The sequence below is a fragment of the Girardinichthys multiradiatus genome, chromosome 1 (assembly GCF_021462225.1).
Source record: "Girardinichthys multiradiatus isolate DD_20200921_A chromosome 1, DD_fGirMul_XY1, whole genome shotgun sequence".
Taxonomy (NCBI): domain Eukaryota; kingdom Metazoa; phylum Chordata; class Actinopteri; order Cyprinodontiformes; family Goodeidae; genus Girardinichthys; species Girardinichthys multiradiatus.
Genome location: NC_061794.1, coordinates 39371718 through 39398276, shown reverse-complemented (window position 1 = coordinate 39398276; position 26559 = coordinate 39371718). Strand labels below are relative to the sequence as shown.

The 26559-nt window shown below is 37.7% G+C and overlaps 2 protein-coding genes across 2 annotated transcripts; both read right to left on the bottom strand.

Moving 5' to 3' along the window:
* Positions 1 to 248: 248 nt before the first annotated feature.
* Positions 249 to 4262, bottom strand: LOC124869072 (osteoclast stimulatory transmembrane protein). Its single transcript, XM_047366796.1, has 3 exons — positions 4237 to 4262; positions 681 to 1695; positions 249 to 599 (listed from the first exon to the last, which is right to left on the bottom strand). Exons 1-3 carry the CDS (start codon positions 4260 to 4262, stop codon positions 249 to 251), a joined length of 1392 nt encoding a protein of 463 aa, XP_047222752.1.
* Positions 4263 to 7889: 3627 nt separating this feature from the next.
* slc13a3 (solute carrier family 13 member 3) lies at positions 7890 to 20858 on the bottom strand. The gene is made up of 13 exons (XM_047376653.1): positions 20606 to 20858; positions 19741 to 20006; positions 19304 to 19482; positions 18600 to 18669; positions 17092 to 17271; positions 16890 to 17015; positions 16635 to 16727; positions 16440 to 16544; positions 16235 to 16332; positions 14266 to 14378; positions 11676 to 11837; positions 9462 to 9599; positions 7890 to 9381 (listed from the first exon to the last, which is right to left on the bottom strand). Exons 1-13 carry the CDS (start codon positions 20711 to 20713, stop codon positions 9199 to 9201), a joined length of 1821 nt encoding a protein of 606 aa, XP_047232609.1. The 5' UTR covers positions 20714 to 20858; the 3' UTR covers positions 7890 to 9198.
* Positions 20859 to 26559: the final 5701 nt, after the last annotated feature.

Below are 26559 nucleotides of genomic sequence, written 5' to 3'. Positions count from 1 at the left end.
ACTTTGTGTTAAATTTGGAGAAGCCTTTAATAATATTAGTTGTGTTGAGCTATTTAAATTGTTGTTTGTTTAATTTATTGCAAACAGCTGTTAGTTTGTACATTTTGCTAATAAACCTAATTTGAATTAGCAGTTAAATAATTTTAGGTGCCACAATACAAGTTAAACAAAGCAACTAGACTTAAATGACACATGAAAATGATATTCATGTTTTGTCCAAAACAAAAATCTATTATAGTTGTGAGATTTCACTTAAAAATACAGATATTAATGGTCCTCGTTTTCTTCCTCGTTTTCTGCTTATCCTTAAATTTTTTTGTCAAATACGCCCTTCTTCTTTCTTCCTGTTCTCTAAAAAATGACGCACAGATTTTCCTGCGGAGCCGCCTGGCGTAAACTTCAAGAAACACCAGAAAGTAGCTCATCATCCAGAGACATCCCAGCAGGACAGCGACAGGCAGCTTCGGAGCTGAGGTTGTCACGTCGCAGAGTGACGGTTCGGGGTTGAAGGTCCATTTGTAGTCCTTGTGGAAGTTTATCAGCTCCCGTGTGACACACGATTGAGGGATTATACAGAATGCAGGAGGAAACCAGTTAACCTGCAGTAAAAAGAAGAGCACATTAAATGAAAATATTATGGACTGTAAAAATATGCAGAGTTGAAGAGGCAAAAACTTTACCTTATAATTGACATTTATAGCAGCAGTTGTCGGTGGGAAATCCAGCACCCATGGCACGATCATCTGGACTATATGATACACAACGTGATCTAAAACTACTATTAGAGTTATTGCAATAAAGTATAATGTCACAATGACCAGTGATATGAAAGAAGAGGTACATTCCTGACTTGTGATTTTGCAGTTAGGGACTCTAATTTTATCTTTGGCGTGCTGTTTCTTTCCCTCAGGAGATGTTTTTTGCAGGAGTGCTGCGGAGATGAAGCCATTATCAAATTGAACAGATGTCAGAAAGGATTTTAAATATTGTGCAGATTCAATGACTAGCAGTGCAACAAAAATCGTTGCGAGGACCCGGTTTGACAGCAACTTGTAATCTCTTAGCAAGTTCCTTGCATGTGAGAAGTTGACCTCTATCTGGCCAATCACTTTAGCAAATGTGCTTTTTACTTCTGACACATCAACATGTGTAAAATGATCCAAGGTCCTTAAATTAGTAACAATGCTCAAGTCTTCTCTCCTCACTCTGATGGCTTCCTCAACAAGATCTCGCTTGGCTTTGTTGAAAGGTTCAGACGAGTTCAGCAGAGTCCTTGTAAAACCCTCAGCGGTGCACTTGAGGATCCGTGCTACTGCCCCTATATTGACTGTAATGTTAGGAATGGCATTCAACACCAGAATCATAATGGAGGCTGAGATAAGGAGTTTACGTCCCTGTTTGGTGCACACGGTGGGCAGAATCATTGTGAGAACGCAGCGGAGGGGGTGGCAAAGGAAAGAGACCAGGAGCATGGACACGCTGTAGAAGCACGTGATCTGAAATGATGCCACGTGGTCATATTTCAGAGTCTGTGACAGCCAGTGGTGGAGCAGTCCACCTGTAATAATGGCAAAGCTGAGGCAGATAGACAGTAGAGAAATAATTTCTCTGCCTGAGGGAGTAGGTTTGGAATAAACATCCCAGAGGTAAAACAGCAGAGACTTTAGAGCCTGTCTGTGAGATCCTGATTTGTTCCTGAGGAGAAGAAAGAAAACCTGTTTCAAACTGGTGGTCAAAACTGGCTCAAGGCTGTAGGGGGCCTAAACAGCATCCAACTGCCACCAGGCAACTAATATTCACTTTAAATGAACTTTTTTGCATTTTAGATTTAACTATTGTTATTGTTAGCATTATTATAGTTAACAATAGTGGCTCTTAAACTTTTTATAATAAATAGCACATCAATAAATAAAACGTTTTTAAACCTTTACTGCTTGACAGACATTTTAAAACAGTGTCGTAACTGTACATCGACTTTTTCAGGCTGTTTTATGCCACGAGAACAAAGAAATGAAGGAAAAACCTTGTTATCCAGAGACCCTGCTTCATGGGGTAAATAATACTGTGTGATTATGTTCAAAATTCACTCAGAAGTTAAAACTTTCCTGTTGGACAAATTAACAGAAACATGGCTTGAAACTGAAAATTTGAACGGGAAAGGTTGATGGTTTCTCAACAAGAGCCGCAACCTCAAAATCCAATATGGGTGCGTTGTCTATAAAAGCTAGTGATAGCTGAGTAAAGGGAGTTTATCTGCACTTCTGACTATTTTTATCTCACTAAGTCAGTCATACGCAGTATTATACACCCCTCTTTAATGGACATGTTGCCACTTGGTTTGAAAATACATTGAAATAAACTGTTAGGTGATGTTAGCCTGATCACTGAGCATTTCAGTAAGCTAATCCTGCTAGTTTTCCAACTGGAAGTTGAACTGGGTTTGATGTCATTCTCAGATTCAAAATCCAAATTCATAGTTAAATCCTGTTTTTAAAAGTAATTTTTTACTGGACTTTAGTCAACTGTAAGTTATTTTAGACATGTTTCAGAAATAAACTGACCTTAAACCAGCACATGTTTCTGGTTCACTGTCGTTTGCATCGGGCTTTATTGGTTGTTTGTTTCAATTTTTCTTCCACCTGTAGACTATTTTGGCTGATTTAGATACTTTTCAGACCTCTAAATCCTTTACCAGTCTCGTAAGGTGCTTCAGTCTCCCTTCTATGGGCCACAATCAGCTCTTTAATAACACCATGGTGTTCACTAACAGGAGCACACCAGACCTAAAGCCTGATGCTTATAGTAATACTTCTTTATTCAGTAAAAATGTTCTAGCCATGTGCACCTGATAATGCCTGGTGTAATTTAAGCCATTGTCTTATAACTCACTAAGGTTATGCAGCAATACATTGATCCAAAGCACACGACCCCTACTTTTGCAAGAAATAAAAAGGTTTTGCAGTGGCCTAGTCAAATTCTGCAGTTCCATTGTAGCTGAATTACAACAATTCTGCAAAGTGAACCAAACTTCCCCCACAGCGATGTGAAAGAGTCATTGCCAGTTACTTCAGATGCTTGATGTAAGTAGCACAACCAACTATTGGAGGAAATTGTGGGGAATTATGGTGAAATTACGTTTTCACATAGGGCCAGGTTGGTTTGGACAGCCTTTTCCATTAACACATGAAATTATCATTTGAAAACAGTATTTTGCATTTACCCAGGTACTCTGTAAGTGTATGTAAGCGTTACATAAAATAGCAAAGACATAAAAGTTTTAAGCAGATAAATTGCTGCTCTCCTGGTCCCAGTTCATTGTATGCCATCAGCAGCTCCGGTTTGACTGTATGAATATTTTTTGGAGAGGTGTTTTGGTTTTATTTATGTATTTTTTTTTTTTCAAGTCATTATCAATTAAATCAGGGTTGGTTTATCATCTGCCTCCCTTGAAAAAGTTTACATTTGGATCACCTCCTTTCATGTTTGCACACTTAATAAAATGTTTAGATCAGAAATTACGACACAGTCACTAAATGTCATAAACTAATAGATCAAGGGTAAACCAGTATAAAAAGATGTGCTGAGAAGTAACCCTATTTTTACATCTCTACTGAGTCAAATGCTCTTTATAAATACATAAATGGAGCTTGGGGACATTGGTCAAAGCCATCAATATATTTATTGAACAGAATACTGACACTGGACACTTTGGATAAATAATTAAATACCATCTGAGTTTATTATGTTAATTATTTTCCTCTCATTAATCCTCAGTTAAAATGATTCTAATCAAATTAGACAGGCTTGTAATTAAAGCCTGTCTAATTTTATCACATATTCAGCAAGGTAAAGCTGCAACAAAACAAAATATCTATCATTATACCTTAGCTACAGGATTTCTTCATTTACCTTGTCAAAAAAGAGACTTAAAGAAATGTGTAGAACATCATTTAATGATAGGGGACCGGGCGGAGTTGTAAAACAACATAAGGGCAAACCATTTTTTTGTCAGTAAAAGTGACACAGGCAAATTTTGAAAAAATTATAATCAATAATACTAATAAAATAATACATAATATGTCACCAAGAAATATTTTTTTCCTATATAATCTGCCCAGAATATTATATTAACATTGTCAGACCAATATTTTTGAGAATCAACTGAGGCAGCCAATAAGGCTACATTAATAATCTAACAAATGTTCTGTATCACTCAGAATCGCTGACAAGTCCTACCTGAGCGGTAAAGCAGCATGCTCCATAATCAACTTCATTCCAAAGCAGAACGGGACAAAACAGCTTTGGGAAGTGGACCTTGAAGGTAAAAAAGGGGAACTGAACTGAACAGTCAGCATCATGTTGGTGTTTGTGGGTTGCACGAGTCCTCACGTGGGAAAATAATAAGCGGCTCTTCTGTTGTGGCTCTCTCTTCTATGAGGCCATTTGGATAAAGGCTGACGGATATGAATAGACAGTGTGACACAAGTTTCAGGATGATTTAAACATGTGATGACGCCAACCCCAAGCACGGGTGGCTTATTTTTTGACTTCCTAAATGTTCTTTTAGAAAATTTTTCAGCATAAACTGATTCATTCACAGGACATCAGGTTGGTACAAATGCAAAGACATGGATGATGATCTGTTATTTCTGCCCTTTAACTAATCATATACCATTGAATCATATAACACTAAATGGAAGGCAATAGCTTTTTCAAAAACAACTTTGCTGGAAATAAATATTATGTAGCAAATGATTTACAACAGCAGATGATGAATGATAAAAACTTTGAAATATATATTTGTGTTCATAAGAACTTCTTAGGGCATTACTGTAAAGCTGACAATGTAAGCCAATGTTTATACCCCACGTAGAATTTATAGTTGAATATTTAGCTTCATGGATAGAATACCTCTGTAAGAAAGTTCAGACCCTGCAGCTTTAAACCACAGTTGCAAAATATGCAGAATATCTTTTGAATTTGTGGTTTTCATCATTGATTGACAAAAATGCTTTGTCATCTTGCATCATCAGTTCAGGAGTCTGATAGCTGGTGCACCGAAGGCATTTTTCAGACTCTTACTGGGTTCTGTTTTAGATTACCTACATCTACACAGTACAGTTAATCACCAAATTCTGAAAAAGAAAGTTTTATTTTATTATGTGAAATGAAAACTTTATTGTTGTAAAAAGATTGCCGAAGTGCTGTAAAACTGAGCAAATATTTTTTAAACACATCTTCTTCAGTTGTCCTAGTTTTGTTTTTGGATATTTACATTTTACTTTCCACTAAGGCAGGAAAAGATTCAAATTAGTGTAAATCTGTTTTATTAACTGGTTAATAAATATGACAGAACTGAAAGAAAGCTGTGGCTTTGAAAAGCTTGCTCTGTAGGCATCCTGACTTGTTATATAGACATAAAACCTCTGTAGAAAGCAAAAACAAAACAAAACAAAACAAAAAACTCTTAGTGGAATAAATATGTGACTTATTTTATACAAATGTGTTTAGCTTACTGCCAAATTTTCACTTGGACTAATAAAAAGGTCTATCCTCTAATTATCCATGTGTCATAATCCTAGGGTGTTTGATTTGGTTTTCATTTGCGTTTGTGTTCTCACCTTGTTCTTTATTTTCTTTAGTTCTTGCCATATCAGAATCAGAATCAGAATCAGAATCAGAAAAGCTTTATTGCCAAGTACGTTTTTGGACATACAAGGAATTTGTTTTGGCGTAGTTGGTGCAATACAGTACAAATTAAACAGTATAAACATATCTACAATATAATATAAATATATGTTCACTCTTTTAAGTGAGTGAGAGTAAATATAGAGCAGTATTGGGTGCGAGAGCAGTACTACAGTGCAGATTATCAGTGTGCAAGTATGGCAGTGCAAGTAAAGCAGGAGTCCAAGCTGAGCGTTAATGTAACTCACAGAGTTGCAAGTTACAAGTGTCCTGTCAGCAAAAAAAAAGGGGGAGGGGGGGGGAGAGTGTCAGGGTGGTTTCTGGGCTTTGTTAACCAGGCTGGTGGCAGATGGGAAAAAACTGTTCTTGTGGCGTGAGGTTTTGGTCCGGATGGACCGCAGCCTCCTGCCAGAGGGGAGAGTCTCAAAGAGTCTGTGACCGGGGTGGGAGGGATCAGCCAGAATCTTCCCTGCCTGCTTCCCTGTCTCCCTACCAGGGGTCACGCTAACTGAATATTTTCCATTTTTGACTGTTTTTTTAAATGGTGATGGAAAAATCAGAAGGCCATCTTTCATTTTGACATATTGCAATTCAAAGCCCTGATCACTTGGTGTCGAGTTAGCATGTTAATTAGTTGTTTTTTCACTTGATGCGTGACCTCCTTGGCTTCACTCAGAAAAATGTCACGGCAGCTGAGTGTCTGAAGTTTCTTCAAAAGCCCAATAATGACGATGGGGTCTATAAAAGAGGGACTGATGCAGAGGAAGATGAAAAACGAACAAGTAATAAGCCCCGAGCAAGCGGCAGTAAGGAGATTAGGCGGCAGTGCATAGTTCAGCGGGAGCAGGATGTAAAAATGTTCTGCGACATGTAAAAAAGCCAACTTGAGAAAATAAATTGTCCAAGGACGCATTAACATGCAGACATTATAATGAATCAAAACAAATGCTATTGAATCTTTCATTTTTATTATTTTAAAATAAATAAAATGACTGGTAAAACTAGATTATGACAGTATTTTTTGACCCTGTCAGTCAAAACGACAGAGAACGAAAAAGTCTAGCACTACCCCTGCTTTCCTTCTCCCTCAGCTGCTCCACATTATCTCCTGATTAACTAATCTGCATTCAATGTCATTCTCCACTCATCCCTCAGTAAATAAGCTCTCTGGTTCTCATTGTTCCTTGATGGATCCTTCTGTTAATCCGTTCAACTGCCATGTACTCCATTTTCTCTGTCAAGTCTACCTGTTTCTCTGCTTCTGCTCTATGTCCTGTTCTTCTTGTGCCACACCATTTGTAAGTTTCTGTTTTAACTCACAGAAACACACACAAAAGTTTGCATTTATAGCCATATTAGGACTTTGCATTGACTTCCACTCATTTTAGTAACTGCAAGCCTAACCCTAAACCATCCCTAACCCTAATACCAGAATATTCCTAACGCTAAATTTCACCAAAACCTAATTCACACCATACCTCTAAACCTAACCCCCACCCTAAAAAAGGGGATCGACCACATTTGGGCCAGGTTTTGGTTCCCAAAAGGTCGATAGGTCTTTAGAAGGTAAGTGAATATACCAGAGAAGGTCCTACATAGGTAACATAAACGAGTACACATTCACAAACACACACCCTCAGGGAAATTTATTATCTCCAATTACCTTAACAGGTAAATCTTTGGACTGGGGAAGGAAACCTATATGTGCACAAGAATGACAGATAAACTTTACATAAAAAGGTCATAGCCATTATTTGAACCCAGGATGCATAAATGTATCCTACTCATACCTTGACCCATAAACAATATTATTTTTTTATCTGACCCCTTTCAAAAAGATTACTACCATTCAACTTTTTAAAGGTTTATCATCCAAGGTTGATGTTTCTGTTCCAACAGAATATATTCTGCTTTGTGGATTTTGGTTGAGTATTTTCTAGTTTTGCGTGTAAACATTAAAAGTTTTCTGCTTTGACATACCACTCACTGGATGACCTCTAAACCCTTGTAGAAGTTAACCATTGCTCTAAGGCCTCATGACTTCAAAGTCTGACACAAAATAATCCTTTATAACTCTGAGCAAAGATGGGTTTTACAACTGTTTGTCCAAAACCTGCCAAGCTGTGTGAAAACCCTCCAACAAGCTGAGGATTCACTGATTCTATTTTAAACTAATTTTTGACAGATAAAGAACAAATAGGTAAATAATAATCTGCCTTTATTTAAGAAATGCAATTACACAAATGTAGACCACTTTGTAACAAATGTACAGACTTATTAATTAGCATTTATCAGTATGGTTGGGAAAGGTTTTAACTATTGGAAGTGAAATGTGTGGTAAATGATTCACCAGCAAGTAACATGATCTCTTAGTGAATTTAACCAATACATGTATTAAAAAGGTTATTCACAGATGTTTCTCTTGTTCTTCCACCAGTGGTAGGATTTGTAGCAAGTAAATATGGCACTCTCTAGTAATACACATCAAATACGACAATTGAAAGGGTTATTGCAGAATTTAAATATTCAATATATTGACAAAGGTATTAGGTCCTCCCTCCAAATCATTAACCTCAGGTGTTGCAACCACGTCCATGAGCTCAGTTACATCTAGCACCTGATCATGCTGACTGCTTCTACAAACATTTGTGAAAGAATGGCTCCCTGATTTCAGTGATTTTAACAGTGATATCCTGATGGGAAGTGATCGGGAATGAACGGTTTGTGCCAGTAGCCATTGCTGAGATTACCCAACTGTAGCTTTTGGTATAACATCCTGATCAAAATCTTATTACCCACTTCTGGGTCCAATATTCTGTGTTAATTCTTAGTTTACTTGTTTCTTCGTTAAGGTTTCGACAAGCCAAAACATTTTGGACAGTTTTGAACAGTTTAGGACAGCCCCCTTCCTGTTCCAACATGATGTGGCATCATTGGAAAATATCCATTGAGCATGTTTGGTGTTGAAGAGGTTGACTGGCCTGCACAGATCCTGACCTTAACCCAAAAAAAATCAGTCACCCCTCAGGGACAATAAAGTTTTTTAATTTGAAACACCTTTAGGATGAATTAGGAGAGAAACTGATAGATAGGCCTTCTCCTCCAACATCAGTGTCTGACCTCACAAATGGACTTCTGGAAACATTTCAGTAAACAGACTCTTAATCCTTGAGGATAGTCTTCCTTTGGCTGCAAAGGGGACATCATATTTAACTATATGCATTAGGAATGGGATACCACACAAATTATTTTGTGTATAAAGGCAGTGGGTACCTCTGGTCCAGTTAGTAAGAAGACAGTACATTATAATGCAGTGTTTTGTACAGCACATAACTCTTCCTCTAAAATCTTAAAGACTTGCAGTGACCAAAGTAAAGAATAAAGTATGAAAAGTATAAAACAGTGATTACGAGCGTCCTAAAGGCAGCAGAGCAAGTTACAGCAGTAACAGAGAAATGTGTTTACAAACAGACATAGTTCTAAATCTATATACAGTCTGCATTTACATCTTCAGAGTGTGGTGTTAATTGACTTCAGGGAGGGGAAGTGAATATTGGGAATGACATCAGAATTGTTGCCAGCGCGGGCCCATTCTGGGTAAGAGCTCAAGTTAAACATGGCGATGCCCCATGTGTTCATCGCCAGAGAGACTGAGAGGATCCCCAGGATGTTCATGACAATGCCGGTTTTCACCTGAGACACAGGGACAGAAAGCATGAGGTCCTCTGGCCTTTTAAAGTGAATAATGTCAACTGTCAGTGCGAGGACATTACCATGTCTTTGACCATGAGATGTCCGGATGCAAATGCGATGGAGTTGGGTGGTGTGGACACAGGGAGCATGAAGGCGTAAGAACATCCCACTGTGGCAGGGATCATGAAGTACAGAGGGTTCACTGAGACACGGATGGCCTGCAGAGACAGTTCTGCTTTTAACAAATTCATCTGGAAAGGATTCAGTTATTAAATACTCATTCAGTTTGTACTTTTTACTGAAAAAGGTTTTAAGAAAAAAAAAGATGCTCTTATTACTATAATAAACAAAAACGCTCAAAGCTGGCCAATCTTGCCCTATCTATACAACACAGATTACAGCTCATAAAAAAGAATATGCAATGAAGGAAAGCTTTTCTCATGCCATCTGTCCTGCTAACACTCCCTCCCAGCTGGTTCAAAGAAATTATTTTCCTTTCATCATTAGCCAGCATAAAAAGATTGGTTTTGAAAAAACATGAACTTAAAAACCAGAGGACTAATTAAGTTGAAGGCATTGAAAATGAATACACTTCATGCATTGAGCTTTTAATATCATTATAAAGTTTGCAATTGGTTGTTTTATAATATCCTCAAAAATGTCATTCCTGTTCTATAAAATGCCTCTTTCAACTGTCATGTGAAATAAAGAAGAAACACACAGAAATGCCTCATTATGCCAGTTAATCTAATATGTTGTTGTGAAAGGGAAAATGTTGAGGTGTACCGATCCGGCTTTTCCTGGCCAGTACCAACTTCCAGTTTTCTTTCAGGTCTGATTCAGACCAATGACTAACATCTATATAACATAAAATATTAAACGATGTGCTGCAGGTTCTTTGATATAGAGAGTAGTTTTGAATCCAGTAGAAAGTGAAAATAATTAACTGATTGTCCCTTTTTGTGGCTGACTAGTTGGGGTATCTCAAGGAAAATGTAATATTTTGAAAACATTACCTTAAATTTATAGAAAAACCAAACGGTGTTCCAACCAAACTTTCAGATTATTTACATTGTCAGTCTGGAAGGATGAGGGCTTTGGAAGGACCTAGTCAAAGTCTAAACTTATAGTCTAGATGATCTGACTGAGACTGTTGCATGACCCTAATCAGGCTTTTCAAGCCAGAAAATTCTTCGATGTGGCTGAATTAGGAGTGGGACACAATTCTTCCACATTGATATAAAAAACTCATTACCAGTTATCACAAACAGTTGCTTGGCACCAGGTTTTGCAATGAAGAGTGACATAACCACTTTTAAGATTTATTATGCTTAAGGGGAAATTACTCCATAGATTTCTTTCCCTAAATAAATGTAATCCTTTTTGAAAATTTACATTTTTTATATTTACCCGGGTTATCTTTACTTAAAATGTGTTTGATGATCTGAAACATTTCAGTGTGATATAAAAGCATAAAAAGGAAGAAACCTGGAAGAGGGCGGATAATATAGCAGATAATAGCAATGAATGCATCATTTCATGACACAAAAAGTTTACCTTTTGTGAAATTTTTGTTTTGCAAGTTATGACAATGACAGTTCAGATTACCACTGGTCAAATCAGATTAAAGAAATCCAACTATTAGCACTGAAATACATTTAAGATCCACCTACAACAAGTTTATCTGTAGAAAATGTCTGTTATATGTCAACACAACACACCACAGGATTGATCTTTGTGATCAATCCGCCTAAAGAAGTCTTCCAGTTTCCAGAAAATTACCAATAAGGCAAATTTATTATAACGTGTCAGCATGGCTTTGTATCCTATTTAATTTTGGATGCATACACATTGTCAAATTAAGCACAAATTCCTCAATCTAGGCATCCTGTAGACAATTCTTAAGGCTTTTTTGTGCAAAGACAAAATTACAGAATGCAATAAAATCTTTAGATAATCATTACCATAACAGCTGCAGTTAATGTCCAACAGACTACAAACAGGATGACATCTATTGCCGGAGTTTAACAAGCCTTGTGAGGCCCTCAGTAAGGAGAAGGGCTGCAGCACACCTTGTTACTTGTTCACTAAAGTAGTTTCCACTGCTGTTACTGGATCATCCCAGTTTTTTTTTTTACTAACATTATCCATCACTGCAGTTACTGAAGCCAAAGATGAAACTTATTTACTTGTTTAATCTAGTGCCTGTGGAGTCTTTTTGTCCGGGGAAAACATAGAAACAGGTGTACACTCATAAACAGCCTTTACTCTATAATTTTAGTTGTTAATCTTACCATTTCAGTAATGACAGGTAGAAATATAATAATAGTGGCTGTGTTGCTGGCAAACTCAGTGAAACAGGCCAGAAAAGCAGTGATCAACATCACAGCAACAGCTGGGGGAACTTCAGCCAAAGGCTGGAGGTGGCCTCCAATCCAGGAGGCAAGGCCGGACTCCTGCCAAATGCCAAAAATATCTAGGTTAAGGGGCAAAGATCAAATAAAAACATAATAAACTACATTTGAGAAAAGAACAGATAAAAGCACAGCCAACAGAGCAAGTAAGGAACAGGACTAAATGCATCTGCTGGGAAAAAAACATTTTATTCAAAATAAATTTTAAAATTTTGTTTTAAGATATCTTTCTTTCAAGCTGACTAGAGTGAAAAAAGGACTAATATCACACTGAGATATTTATAATAGACAATAAAGTTATGCTGTTAGGAGCAGCAGAAGAGCGCATGCACTGTCATATAAACTGTTGTATAAGTTTGAACCACAGAACGGCAGATGTTTACATACACCTTCTTATAAAGAGAGACAGTTTTTCTTTCTGTCTGACACTGAATCAGATTAAACGTATCTCGTTTTAAATCAGTTAGGACTACCAAAATCATTTCTGTTTGCTAAATACCAGAATAACTTCAGAGGTATTTTCTGAGACTGTATGACTTGGGTCACACACCTCAGGTATGCTTCCACAAGCTTCTCAGTTTGCTGGATGTTTGGTCCTTTCCTCCTAAACTGGTGTAATTGAGTCAGTTTTGTAGGCCACTGGGACTGGGATCAGGGTTTTGTGATGGTCACAAACATTTGGTTTGTTGACCTGAAGTCCCTTTGTAACCAACCTGGCTATATGCTCAGGGTCCATTTGAAAGCTCCTTTGCACCCAAGCTTTAACTTCCTGGCTGCTGATGTTGCTTCAATGTTTCCGCATAATGTTATATCTTCATCGAGCCATTTCTTTTCTAACGATGCTGCCTACCCTGTACTTCACAGTTGGGATGGTGTTCTCAGGCTTCCAACCTTCCTCCCTTTTCCAAATATATCGACGGTCATTATGGCCTAAATTGTGTCTCCAAAAATTTAAGTTCCTGTTGGAGTAATGGCTTCTTCGTCGCTGAGTGGCCTTTAAGCCCATCATTTCACTGTAGATATAAACACTCTCTTACCAGTTTCATCCAGTTCTTTCGCTTTTGCTCTGAAGTTGATTTGGATATTTTGCACCAAAACACGTTTATCCCTAGGACACAGAACATTTTTCTGAACAGCACGATAACTTGACATACGAATGGTGTTTATACTGGTACCTCCAGGCACCAAAAAAAAAGTATCTCTCCTGTTATTCTCAAATTTATCCTAACTGAACTAAAACAACGTTTATTCTGGTTTAAAGTCAGACAGTGTGAAAATACAGCGAATATAAACATCAGGTTTCAGCTGTATAAATGCGATACCTGGTATTGATTTTCTCACATAAAAGAAGAGTAAAGAGAACCATTAATTTTCAGAGAAAAAGATCCTCCAATCACCTGTAAAGATTTGGGTACTTATATTCTCTGATTTTATTGAGTCAACCACGTTACTCACTTTGCTTCGAAGCTGTAACTGTCACGGAGTGAGATTTTTGGACTCTGTTTGTGGCTTTGTGTTTGTCTACCTTTTGCTCAGATTTTTCTATTTTGGTTTTTGTATCATGTTTTTCTTTTCTCCCTCTTCTGCCTCCTAGTGTTTACTACTTAAGTTCTTTTATGGTTGTTTTCTTATTACTTTGTATGGTTTATTATCATTATTATTATTGTAATTATTATAGTTCTTGGTCTTCCCTGGATTCTCTAGTTTTATTTCTCTTTAGTATCTTTGTGGTTAATTGTGTTTTATTTGTTCCTTTGCACTCTTCTTGTTTACTAGTTTATTTTCTGTTTCCTTTCCAGTTAATTCAGTCAGTGTGGTTAGGTTTATTTACTTTTGTATTCAGGTTTTCTTTATGGGGTCTTTGCTTGTTCTCAGGTTGTTATTGTTGTTCCTATGTTCCCTCTAGTTTCTCTGTTTACTTTAGTCATGATTATTCTAGTTTTCTTATTCCCCATTTGATTATTTATCTTTGTCTATAGGTTTGCTTGGTCTGTGTTTCTGTTTATTGTTTATTAGTTACTTTGCCCATCCTCAGCCTTTGTATTTGTTTCACCTGTTCCTTCTGCTTCCCTGCCTCCTTGTCGCACCTGTTCCCTGTTTTCCGTTGATTATCTGCCTTTGTTATCTCACAGTATATAAGTTGGTTTTGTATCTTTGTTCAGTGCTGGTTCCTTGTGTTTGTCACACCTCGTTCTCGTCCATGATTATGCTTTGTTTTTTGCCACGTCTTGCCTTGGGAAACCTGCAGTGATTTTGCTACGTTTTTGACCTTGTAAAATAAATCTTTGAATTACAAAGATGATCCTGCCGAGCTCTTGTCTGCACTTTGGTCCGATCCAAAACCACATCATGACAGTAACAAACTATTGAGTATGTCAGAGAGAACATGAGGGCTAGATAAACACGCTTTGATTGCAATTAGTTTATGACTTTAAAGTACAAAGCTCATTTGGGAAAAGTAACTCCTTACCTCACAAGCTTTGGCCATTGCGAAGCCTCCTCCAAGCAAGAGAATGATATTCCAGGGAACAGAGTCCTGGGCTTTTTTCCACGAAAGCAGAGGAACGTATGGAGTGTTTACAGCTGAGAAAAAATGTAGAAGAAAAATTATTTTTGAATTTCTTGTATTAAAATGTAAGAATTTATTTATAATTTGAAACAATTCAAATGAACATCAAGAGTTTACACAGTGGAAATGTTTAAATGTCTCAGGCCTTTCAAAGTCACTCTTGCAATGTTTGTATATAGAATGAAGAATAAGAGAAATCTATAATTGAAACCCTTTTCTTTATGGTTTAATCAGCTGTAGATGATTGGATTTAATTCTCTTCCTTTCAAATATTTGACCCAAATTTGGGAAACTCAAAAGAGCCCCATGCTTTGCTTTATTTAGTTTGTGTCCAAGGGTTTATTTGAGCAGCTGAACATAACAAACACAATCTCATGCACATGTGCCTCAAGTTCTCAACAGACAACAAATGTCCACATACCAGTGCATTCTCAGAAACACAGTTGTGTTTCCATCTTTTCAGAGGAGATAATGAATTACATTCATAGCTAGGATACTTACCCTGACCACAAGGATAAGTAATATTTACCAAAGCTCTGACTTAAAAACAAACGTTCGAATCAGTTGTCATGATGTACATTGTGGTGACTTGTTTGTTCTCATAAAAGAAAGGCAAGTCCTATGTAAACAGATCTACATTGCTGTGAAAAAGTTCTTCCTGTCTTTGCTTTTTGTCACATTTAAATATTTCAGATCATTAAACAAATCAAAGATATCCTGAATACATGTCTCTCCTAAACTATTTATCTTCTAAAGCACAATTAGTAGCAACAACTGCCATGAAGAATTTGTGATAGCTGACTATGAGGGATTTTGGCCCACTCTTCTTTGCAGAATTGCTTTAATTCAGCCAAATGGGAGGATTTTGAAGCATAAACGGCCTGCTTATGATCATACCACAGCAACTGAGTGAGATTTAAGTTCAAACTTTGACTAGACTGCTCCAAAAATGTCATTTAGGAAGGTTTTTTATTTGTTAGAAACGGATTTGCTGGTGTGGTTTAGACAATTTTTCTGCTGCGTGACCCAAGTAAGCTTGACTTAGCTTAGGCAAGTGACGCCTGTGGCATTTCTGACCTGATTTTGGCTTCTATTTAACCTCCCAGATGAGTCGTTGATGCATTATTGGAGTATTTTTGGTAGGGCTTCCATGGCAGGTTTACCACTGTTCCTTGTTTTCTCCATTTGTGAATAATGACTTTCTCTGTGGTTCATGTGAGTCTCAAAGGCTTACGAACAGCTTTTAACCCTTTCCAGATTGATGTCAAGGACTTTGTTTGTTGTCTGTTCTTGTCTTTCTTTACATTGGGGCATAATGTGTTGTTTTTTCAAATTTTCTAGCCATCAGACTGTTTCTATTTGAGTGATTTCTTGATTGAACAGGTCTGGCTCCATTTTTTCATAGGGTGAGTTTCATTTGGATAGCTTTTTTCCTTTAATAAATTAAATATTTATCTAAAAGCTGCATTTAGCATTCAATCAAGTTATTTTTGTCTAATTAAAGTTTGTTTGATGATCTAAAACATTTAAGTGTGACATAAAAGCAAAAGAAAATAAGAAATCTGTAGGAGGGCTAATATTTTTCACAGCACTGTACGTTCCTCCAAAGTAGGAAATGCTAAATGCGAGTTCTCACACACATAATCAGAAAACACAAAGTGCAGCTACAGAGCTTTGAAAGATTATTCTAATCACAGAAACAGAGAAAGTACAGTCTTATTTCCAGACTGGAAGTTACTAAGACTCTAATCTACATTATTAACATTCCTTGGCCTGCTTTGTGTATTTTGCAACAGCTACTGTAGGGAAGAGTGCTTCAATCTATGCCAAAAATCCCGCCATAATTATTAACTTTTGAAATGTGACCAACCTTGTGGGTCAAACCACCAACTCAGAGAGGGTTTCTGTGAAGGGAAGAAGAACAAAATGGACACAATGATGACACCAGTGACAGCATCTGAGACATACCTGCAGGAAAAGGAAGAAGCAAAGACAATTAAAATCATTGGTAGGCATTCCCAAAGATTGACTGTTGTTATTTTAAAACATTGTTGGTAAAGATGTCCATTTCCTACCCTTTTTTGAAAAACACTGACCAGCCAGGAACAAATTTGGGATCTCTTGTGAACAGAAGAACAGCAAATAAAATAAAAAAGAAAGAGATGGCCCCTTCTGCAAAACTGAAATAAAAAGTGAGTAAAAGGTACTGTAACACAAAATGTATTGATGTGTTATTCGTATGAGATTAAAAGGCATACACAAATCCTCACTTCATGGGTCCCAGTTTTCTGTAATCTTCTTTAATTAGAGCTATGGCTCTGGCTTCTGCCTGGGCTCTGTGGTCGTGTTTTGCAAAGCATAGCCTGGAATATGTAAAAAGGTGGAACAGATTTGGAAATAAGAGTGACAATAGACAATTATGTTTTCACTAACACAAAAGTAGTCCCATAATGCAACATTCTAACTATATACCACAATTTAGAGTAGAATGTTTAACTCCTGTAATGTTCAAAATCTTTCAATACCTTGTATTCAGTCCACCATAGAGAAAAGAGATCCATATCCATCCCAAAAACAGAAAGACAAGCATAAGGGGGAAGGCAAAGGCAAACCAAGAGCCAAAGTTGATAAGATCACAGTCTGGGAAGTAGCTGTAAAGGACAACATGATCACTGGTACATAGAATAATTTCCTATAGTAAAATCTTTTATTTAAACAAGAATGTACCTTTTGAGCTGTCCAATCAGAATTAGGTTTGGCGCTGTGCCTGTCAGTGTGGCTGTCCCTCCAATACTGGCTGCATAGGGAATACAGATCAAGAATCCTTTCCACACTTTCAGCTGATATTGTGACTCTGATCGGATCTCCTCAGTCGTCCTCATGTCTGTAGGTTCCACAGCATCCATCCTTATTGAAGTTTAAAGAAATAAATCAACATTTTCCCTAAACACTACAATATTATTGACATCTATTTTTATTAAATTACATCAAATTACAAGTAAGCTAAGATATAGCACCTGTTTTCATGTTCATTCTATGCTAAGAACAGCTAAGCTAAGCTAACTATACCCCAATTCAATTCAGTTCAATTCAATTTAGATTTTAAAAATAATTCTCAGTTTATAGTTTTTACATTTTTTTAGCCTAAGCTAAGAAACTATCTAAGGAAACCATTTTCTGTCCACAGTTTTTATTGGACGCTAGGGTTCACTAACTGTGTTTCTGTCCTGACTGTTTTAACAAAAGCTTTGCGAACTGTTTTTGCTAACCTTCTCAATTTATGTTATGTTCAGACAAGCTAAGCTGAGCTAACAGCTTCATATTAGTTTCATGTTAAAAAACGTTATTTTAAGAAAATGAAGCTAGGCTAACAGTTTTCCTGTTTTTATTTGTTTTTTCTGCTAGGCTTAGTATAGCTAACAAATGTCAAATGTTTTTTTCAGTTTTTAGAGTTGGGAAAGATATGCTAAGCTAAGCTACCTGTCTTCATTTTCTCTGCCTTGATCCTATGTTAAGAACAGCTCAGCTAAACCAGCTGTCTTCCTGTTCCCAGTTTTCCACTATTTCAAGAAAAGCTTAGCTGTCTGATTTTCCTCAATTTGAATGCAAACCTAAACTTGGTTTTTACTGTTCTCATTTTAATGCTAAGCTAAAATAAGCTAGGCTAAGCTAAGCTAACTGTCTTCTGGCTGCAGTTTATTGATGCATTTTTCTCAGAAGTAGGAATTTTGATCTGGAAATTATGTCTCTGACAAACTAACCATGTTCCAATTTCAAATCAGGAAAAAAAAAAAGAGAAATTGGCCTGTGGTTTGTGGACAAAGGGCTAGTTTGTATTTTCAGTCTAAGTCCATAAAAACCTTTTATGCAGCTTTTTGTGTAAAAAATTAAACACTGTAGCAACATATCACTAAAAGCTGCCAGGTAAATAGTTCATGGCGCACTATTTGCAATAGTGCAAATAATGCTGCTGTAATAGTTGTACAATAGTGTTGATGGCATTATGCTGCCATGTTGGATTTTCAAGCTTGGAACTGGTGGGTTAAGGGATTCTAATCAGGGATTCTGATTAAAGGTTCAAGAAAGAACTAAAATTCTGAGTTTTCAGATGAAATGAAATACACCATATGAGCAAACTACAACCAGACGATCTTAACTATTTCCTGAATTCCATATAAATTCAGGAATTTCTCTAAGAAATCACTACCAAAATGATCTCTCTCTGCGCTTTTTACCCATCCATTGACAGCATTTGTTTTTCAGAAGGCTCTGATGGCAGCGAGTGGAGCTTCAGTGACGTCTGGCCTAAAATAAATTGAATTGAGGCAGAGCTTTGGTTAGGTTGAAATTCAAAAGAGCAAACATGACTGAAATTATGATGAACCTTAGCTGTTTTTGAGGACTGCACTTTACCTACATTTAACATGACTCTGACTTGCTATAACAACAATAATCAATTACTATTTGATGACTGATTAATGGTTAATGTCCTGCACTTGTACAGCGCTTTATTAAGTCACTCAGTGCATTCACCCATTCAAACTCACATTCATACGCTGACAGTGGTAGATTAGTCCATCCATTCTTTACTTGTTATTTTCCATCAACCTCTTTGGGAAATATTTACCCCCTCCACAAATAAATGTGCAACTATATTTACAAACTGGTCACTGACTGTGGCAGTCTGTGCTTGGTGTTAGGCAGTCAGAGTTCAGTGGCTTATTCTGAGCTTTTTCCCTGCTTTCCGCTCCTACAGAAGCTATTATTCTTTAGAACTGCACTAAAATAAATGCTGAAATGCCCAATAAAGCAGAAAAAAATTGTATCCCCTCTGCGGTAAGCAAAACTTAATTTGTTATTTTTAAACTTGTGTTTAGGTTGTTTTGATGGTAGCTTCCTTGATTTCCTGTTGAAAACACTGTACCGAGAAACACTGTACCATTTATAACAGCACTGTCGTGACCCTCAGGGGATTTGCACTTTTGCTTCAGAGTCTCCAGGTCCCCAAATAGGCTCTCCAGTATAGCATTTGCAATAGGAAGCATCATGGCTGTTGTGGCAGTATTGCTGAGCCACATGGAAAGGAAGGATGAGGTTATCATCATTCCCAAGATGAGCCTGTGAAATTAATAAACAAAGTTTTCAGTTTGCAGGAATCCACTTTAATTAGAACAATCTTCTTGACAATATTAAGTTTAATTCCACTTTTTACCTGGAATTTAATTTGGAAACAAGACATTTTACAAGAAAAATATGCGTTACAATCCAGCCAAGCGTGGTTTCAGTAGATGTAGATCAGGATGACTGTGTATGATTAGTTTCATTAGTACAACGAATCCTCAATCAAAACTTATTCCAGTACAGGGATTTTCTCACCAAGCGGGTTTTACTCCAACAATACTAAGAACTTTCATTGCTATCCTACGATGCAGGCCCCACTCCTCAATCGACGATGCCATCACAAGGCCACTGAAGAAAAGGAAGTTAGTCTCGATGAAGTACTGAGGGCAGACTGTTTTGGCCGGGAGAATTCCCAGCGTTGGGAACAGGCAGATTGGAAGCATCGCTGTGACAGCCAGAGGCAGGGCCTCTGTGCACCAAAACGTAGCCATCAGTATCACTACGTAAAGGCATTTTCCCTCCTGAAAAAGGAGCAACACACACACTTTGAGGTGCTGCTGCCATTAACACATAGCTGAATTATCCATGTTTTCTTTTTTCTTCATTTATGCTTCATGTTTGTGACTCTACAAGAGGAGCAGTTTTAAATGATTATAAAAAACGTTTGAGACTAAAATCTGTGTTATTGAGTTTAATGCTGTGAATAATTTGTTGTTTAGTAAATTAACTGGTAAAAAAATAGTAAAAATATTCCAGTCAGCATTCCAGTTATACTTGAGCTGTGCTGCAAATATGTTCCAACAGAATCCAATCATCTCAGTCTGAGGCAACTATTAAATCGTCTCATTTAGGAAACTAGACTCAGCTTTATAAATCTGTTTGATATGTAATATTTTTTGTCTGAAAATGACTTTTATTAAAATATTTTCTAAATTAATGAAAACACCACACATTACTGATCATCATAGGAATAAGTCAATCTTGAAATTTGTTGCTGGCATTCTTGTTATTAATGCACAACAGATGGCTGCTGATTATCTTGCTTCAGTTAATTGATTCACATTGATTTGTGGAAGATAATAAAGCAAAACCTATACAGCATGCAGTGTGCATTACTTACCTTTTCTGGCAGAGTAAGAAGTAAAGGCAGAAACAGTAGTGGAGTGAGCAAGAGAAGCAGCTGCTTGTGGACGCACCACAGCTTCTTGGACAGGACCGATATTTTCATTCCCTGAGTGAGGTTTTGCTCTGTTGAGTGAAATAAACTCCAAACTGGCTGGGGAAAGCCTGGCAGGGAGCACTTTGAAGCCCTTGGCTGGACGCAGGAGAAGATTAACCACACGCTCTGCTACAGGTTAACTCCTCCTGTGGTTGTGTTACACAGGACAGTCAATTTTCTGTCAGGTTTCCAACTGACCGACCTCTCCCACCTCCATGAGGGCTAATGCAGCTTCAGAAGAATCTGCAAGTTCATAAACCAAATGACTGCAGCAGAGAAATACATCAGAAATCTAAACAATATGCATAACATAAAATAAATAAATAAAATACAGCATGCTAATTCTGAATCCAGATTAGTACGCCTGTGCTGTCACATTCATAGAAACAATTTATAAGGATCATGCTACTCTGATATTTTGGCTACATTTATGGTGAAATTTGAAGGTCTACTGTTACAAGCTAAAAATATGACTAAAAATTTCTGTCTATGCACGGTGCCATATGGATGCTACAATCTTAGGAAACCACTGGAGGTCACAGTTGAGCAGCAGCAAAGCAGGCCAAATCCCATTATAGAGCCAAAAAAGAAGGTGAAATCTGATTTAAACTTTTTAAATACTATATCTTCCTCTTGTTCATTTATAACAACAACAACAACAACAACAAAAATCTAAGAAAATTTGACTTGTAATTTGTCATAATTTCTGAAGTTTAATGTACTTCACTGGAATTTCATGTAATATTCTATCACAAAGCACAGTGTAGTTGTGAAGTAGAAGGAAGAGGATAAACTACTTTCCAAATTAAAAATGAAAATCTCAAAAGTGTGGCATGCATTTATATTTAACCTCTCTGAGTTAATACTTCATAGAACCACTGATTACAGCTGCAGAGCTTTGTGGCATGTCTCTAACAGCTTTGAGCATCCAGAGGCTGACATTTTACTTTACAATCTAGCTCAAACTCACTCATTTCAGAATCAGAATAAACTTTAATGGTCAAGTTTGTGTGTACAAACAAGGAATTTGACTTTGGTTTCCATCGCTCACATTGTATATCAAACATCAGTCCAAAACAACAACCACATTATGTAAAAACACTTTTGACTTTTTAAAAATAATTATACTGTATATATATATACACACACACACACATTCATATATAAACACACATATATACATATAATGGGGAGGTTGTGGCAGTGCAACGTGCAGTGTATTAAAAAATTGCATGATTAAAAATGCCCCCTCTGCTGGCCTGGTGGGCCATCCGTGCAAAACGTATAAAAAAAACCTGAAGTCTATGAAAGGTAAAACTGTCTCGACACAGCCCTGCCATTTAAAGTCCTAAATAAAATGAGGCCTCAAAAAGGATATTAAAAAACATGAGTCCTTCCTACACAGTTTCTTCACATGTTGGGTCTTGATCCAAAAGATGATGTAGGTCCTTTGTGCACTAATCATCTATGATCCATGAGATGCTTCAAAGTGATTTTTCAGACCTTTTAAAATGGGGTCTTTGCTTGATAACACTGAAGACTGTGATAGTGTCGCAAGGTATAGTTTTTTTATTATAAAAGGTACTACCCTGTAATGTAGGAATTTTTCAAGATAATTCAAGAGTTTTTTATTTCTTTACCATTTTGTGGTGGTAGAGGCTGCCATCCAGGCAAAGGAAAGGAGAGATGTAGATTTTCACCTGAAAACAGAATGAATTTCTTGATGATGCAGAAAATGTCTTGTCAACAGGAAGTAATTAGGTTCAATTCCATGCTTTGATTGAGCCATGGAGAAATTTTGCAGTTATTCAGCATCTTGGACAGCATTGTGACAACCATGCGGACCCTGAGAAGGAACTTAAAACACACAGGGCTGTTCAGGAGGAAGAATGACTCTGATCTGATTGATCAACTGGAGGGGCAGGGGACGCTCCATGGACACAGACTACACTACCTGAACTGTATTGAGGCAGGTAATGTTGTCACACACACAGTACCCTGAAGTAGTTACTGAAATATTTGAACCCATACAGCGTTGAGCAAAGTCAAAATTGGCCAAAAATGACCCCAAATTAATGCAGCATCTTGACTCCTATGATGAACTGAAGCTTTTGAATATGTACAGATGTACATATTGATGACGTTTCTGAATATGAAACATTTTATGTTTTAATAAGAAAACATTTTGTTCTAACAATATCTTTTTGACGATTGAACAGTAAATGACATTCATACAATCTAAATATTATATTGTACAAAAAATTCCCTCTGCATTTAACCTAGTATCCCTTAGGGAGCATTCAGAGTGGCAGGCTGTGGGATTCAAACCAGGGTACTTATGGCCTCTCCAGGGCACAAATGCCCGCTCTCTAAGCACTAGGCCACCACTACCCTAAAATAATATCAAGATTTTGCCTTACAATATAGATATGATATTGCTGCTTTTTTATTTATTAATACTTTGAAAGTAAGAAGGACAGCGAGAGCAGGGGATGACATGCAGTAAATGACCCAGGCTCAGAAATCAAACATAGGATAGCTGCTTCAAGGACCATAGCCTCTGTATAGGCTGCATGTATGACATGGAAGAGTTACCTTCTAGAGGCAAAATATTTACTGTTCAGAACTTTTTTGTGGAACCCCACAGAACTAAAAACCTTATACAGGTCCTTCTCAAAATATTAGCATATTGTGATAAAGTTTATTATTTTCCATAATGTAATGATGAAAATTTAACATTCATATATTTTAGATTCATTGCACACTAACTGAAATATTTCAGGTCTTTTATTGTCTTAATACGGATGATTTTGGCATACAGGTCATGAAAACCCAAAATTCCTATCTCACAAAATTAGCATATTTCATCCGACCAATAAAAGAAAAGTGTTTTTAATACAAAAAACGTCAACCTTCAAATAATCATGTACAGTTATGCACTCAATACTTGGTCGGGAATCCTTTTGCAGAAATGACTGCTTCAATGCGGCGTGGCATGGAGGCAATCAGCCTGTGGCACTGCTGAGGTCTTATGGAGGCCCAGGATGCTTCGATAGCGGCCTTTAGCTCATCCAGAGTGTTGGGTCTTGAGTCTCTCAACGTTCGCTTCACAATATCCCACAGATTCTCTATGGGGTTCAGGTCAGGAGAGTTGGCAGGCCAATTGAACACAGTGATACCATGGTCAGTAAACCATTTACCAGTGGTTTTGGCACTGTGAGCAGGTGCCAGGTCGTGCTGAAAAATGAAATCTTCATCTCCATAAAGCTTTTCAGCAGATGGAAGCATGAAGTGCTCCAAAATCTCCTGACAGCTAGCTGCATTGACCCTGCCCTTGATAAAACACAGTGGACCAACACCAGCAGCTGACACGGCACCCCAGACCATCACTGACTGTGGGTACTTGACACTGGACTTCTGGCATTTTGGCATTTCCTTCTCCCCAGTCTTCCTCCAGACTCTGGCACCATGATTTCCGAATGACATGCAGAATTTGCTTTAATCTGAAAAAAGTACTTTGGACCACTGAGCAACAGTCCAGTGCTGCTTCTCTGTAGCCCAGGACTGGGGAATGTGGCACCTGTAGCCCATTTCCTGCACACGCCTGTGCCTGGTGGCTCTGGATGTTTCTACTCCAGACTCAGTCCACTGCTTCCGCAGGTCCCCCAAGGTCTGGAATCGGCCCTTCTCCACAATCTTCCTCAGGGTCCGGTCACCTCTTCTCGTTGTGCAGCGTTTTCTGCCACACTTTTTCCTTCCCACAGACTTCCCACTGAGGTGCCTTGATACAGCACTCTGGGAACAGCCTATTCGTTCAGAAATTTCTTTCTGTGTCTTACCCTCTTGCTTGAGGGTGTCAATAGTGGCCTTCTGGACAGCAGTCAGGTCGGCAGTCTTACCCATGATTGGGGTTTTGAGTGATGAACCAGGCTGGGAGTTTTAAAGGCCTCAGGAATCTTTTGCAGGTGTTTAGAGTTAACTCGTTGATTCAGATGATTAGGTTCATAGCTCGTTTAGAGACCCTTTTAATGATATGCTAATTTTGTGAGATAGGAATTTTGGGTTTTCATGAGCTGTATGCCAAAATCATCTGTATTAAGACAATAAAAGACCTGAAATATTTCAGTTAGTGTGCAATGAATCTAAAATATATGAGTGTTAAATTTTCATCATTACATTATGGAAAATAATGAACTTTATCACAATATGCTAATATTTTGAGAAGGACCTGTACATGCAGGTCCTGTGATCAACATGCAACAGCCCGGTGCTGGAGGATTCTTTAAGGTTAAAAGACTGGTCATTCGGCTTTACATAGCTGAATTTCTTGCATAAATGGTTAAACCCTGCAGTGACAGATACAGACAGATGACTTTGAACCCTTGGCACATATTGACCCCAGGCCACTCTTCCTACATGACAACAGATCATCACATGTGCTTACAACTCCTGAAATTGCTCTATATCATTGACAGCTAGCTACATGTTCACTCACACAAAAATATTCCTGCTTTATCAACAAGTCCAGCCACATAAACCACATCCACTAGTAAACACAGGATGTTGTTTTCTCTTTACCTGTTTCTAATCTGATGCCCTACAACCTTTTTTCTCTTTGTAGTTCCTCCATAATCTGGTTTTTATGTTTTATTGAAACAGATTGGTTTTGTTATACAAAAGCAGCATCTTTTGTTTCATTTTTTTCTTTGACCCTTGTATGGTATTCGGGTCAAATTGACCCATTTCAAATATTTACATTAAGAAAAATGGTACATGTATAAATTTTTTCTACCTGAAACTCAATGGCTTTGGCTTGTTTTCTGTGCTAAACATGTACAAACAAAAAAAAATTATTTAGCACACATGCTATTATACCCCACACATTTGCATCCTTCATATGGTCTTTGGGTCAGTTTGACCCGCATACACAGAGACACACAGAAGCATGCCCACACACAAACACACACACACACACACACACACACACACACACACACACACACACACACACACACACACACACACACACACACACACAATGTTACATTATTGTCATCAAAGCACAGATCAGATGTTTGCTCTCACTTTCCCACACTCTATACCCTCTGTCATGTCTCCTTCAAATGCTTTTTTAGATGTTATTTCATTACATTGTAAAGATCAAACATTTTCTCGCACTATATGCCTTGCACCTGAACATCAACGGGCTGAGACAAAAGAGATAAATACCTCTAAATCGCAGTAGAGAGTCTTCCAACATCATGACCACATGATTTAGCCGTCGGAGTGCTTTGGAGCTAATTTTTGAAGAGAGTCAGACAGATAGCGATGTGGAAGAGGAAGATGTCTCCAAATATGAGGATAATTTAGATGTCAGTTCAGAGTGTTCTGATTCTGAAAGTGAATTTGAAGATGGCCTTCACTCGGAATATGCACCACAAGCAGCCCAAGAGCCAGCCACTGGAAAAGCCTTGCAGACATATTTGTCTAAGAATGGATGGATTGAATGGTCTTCATCCCCAGTGAAAGAGCCCCCCCACTCAGCTGCTAAAATAATACAGTTGATACCAGAGCCCACACGATTTACAGTGACTCATGTCCGGCTTCCCCGCCTTTACAACCCTGGGCCCTTTGTATCTGTGGATGAACAGCTTATGGGGTTTAGAGGCCGCTGGCCTTTCAAGCAGTATATGCCCTCAAAACCAGCAAGATATGGCATTAAACTCTGGGATGCCTGTGATGCCGTTTCATTTTATGCATGGAGTATTCAAATTTATACAGGAAAGCCAGAAGGAGGAGCTGCTGAAAAAAACCAAGGGGCACGAGTGGTGCTAGATACTGTATGTCACAAGGCC

Coding starts and splice junctions, on each gene's coding strand:
- LOC124869072 (XM_047366796.1), bottom strand. CDS start 4,262: ATGGAGCATGCTGCTTTACCGCTCAG. Junction 1,696..4,236: donor CATGCTGCTTTACCGCTCAG/GTAGGACTTGTC, acceptor TCTTCTCCTCAG/GAACAAATCAGGATCTCACA. Junction 600..680: donor CTATAAATGTCAATTATAAG/GTAAAGTTTTTG, acceptor TTTTTACTGCAG/GTTAACTGGTTTCCTCCTGC.
- slc13a3 (XM_047376653.1), bottom strand. CDS start 20,713: ATGAAAATATCGGTCCTGTCCAAGAAGCTGTGGTGCGTCCACAAGCAG. Junction 17,016..17,091: donor CTGATTGGACAGCTCAAAAG/GTACATTCTTGT, acceptor TGTCCTTTACAG/CTACTTCCCAGACTGTGATC. Junction 16,333..16,439: donor TCAGTGTTTTTCAAAAAAGG/GTAGGAAATGGA, acceptor CTTTTCCTGCAG/GTATGTCTCAGATGCTGTCA.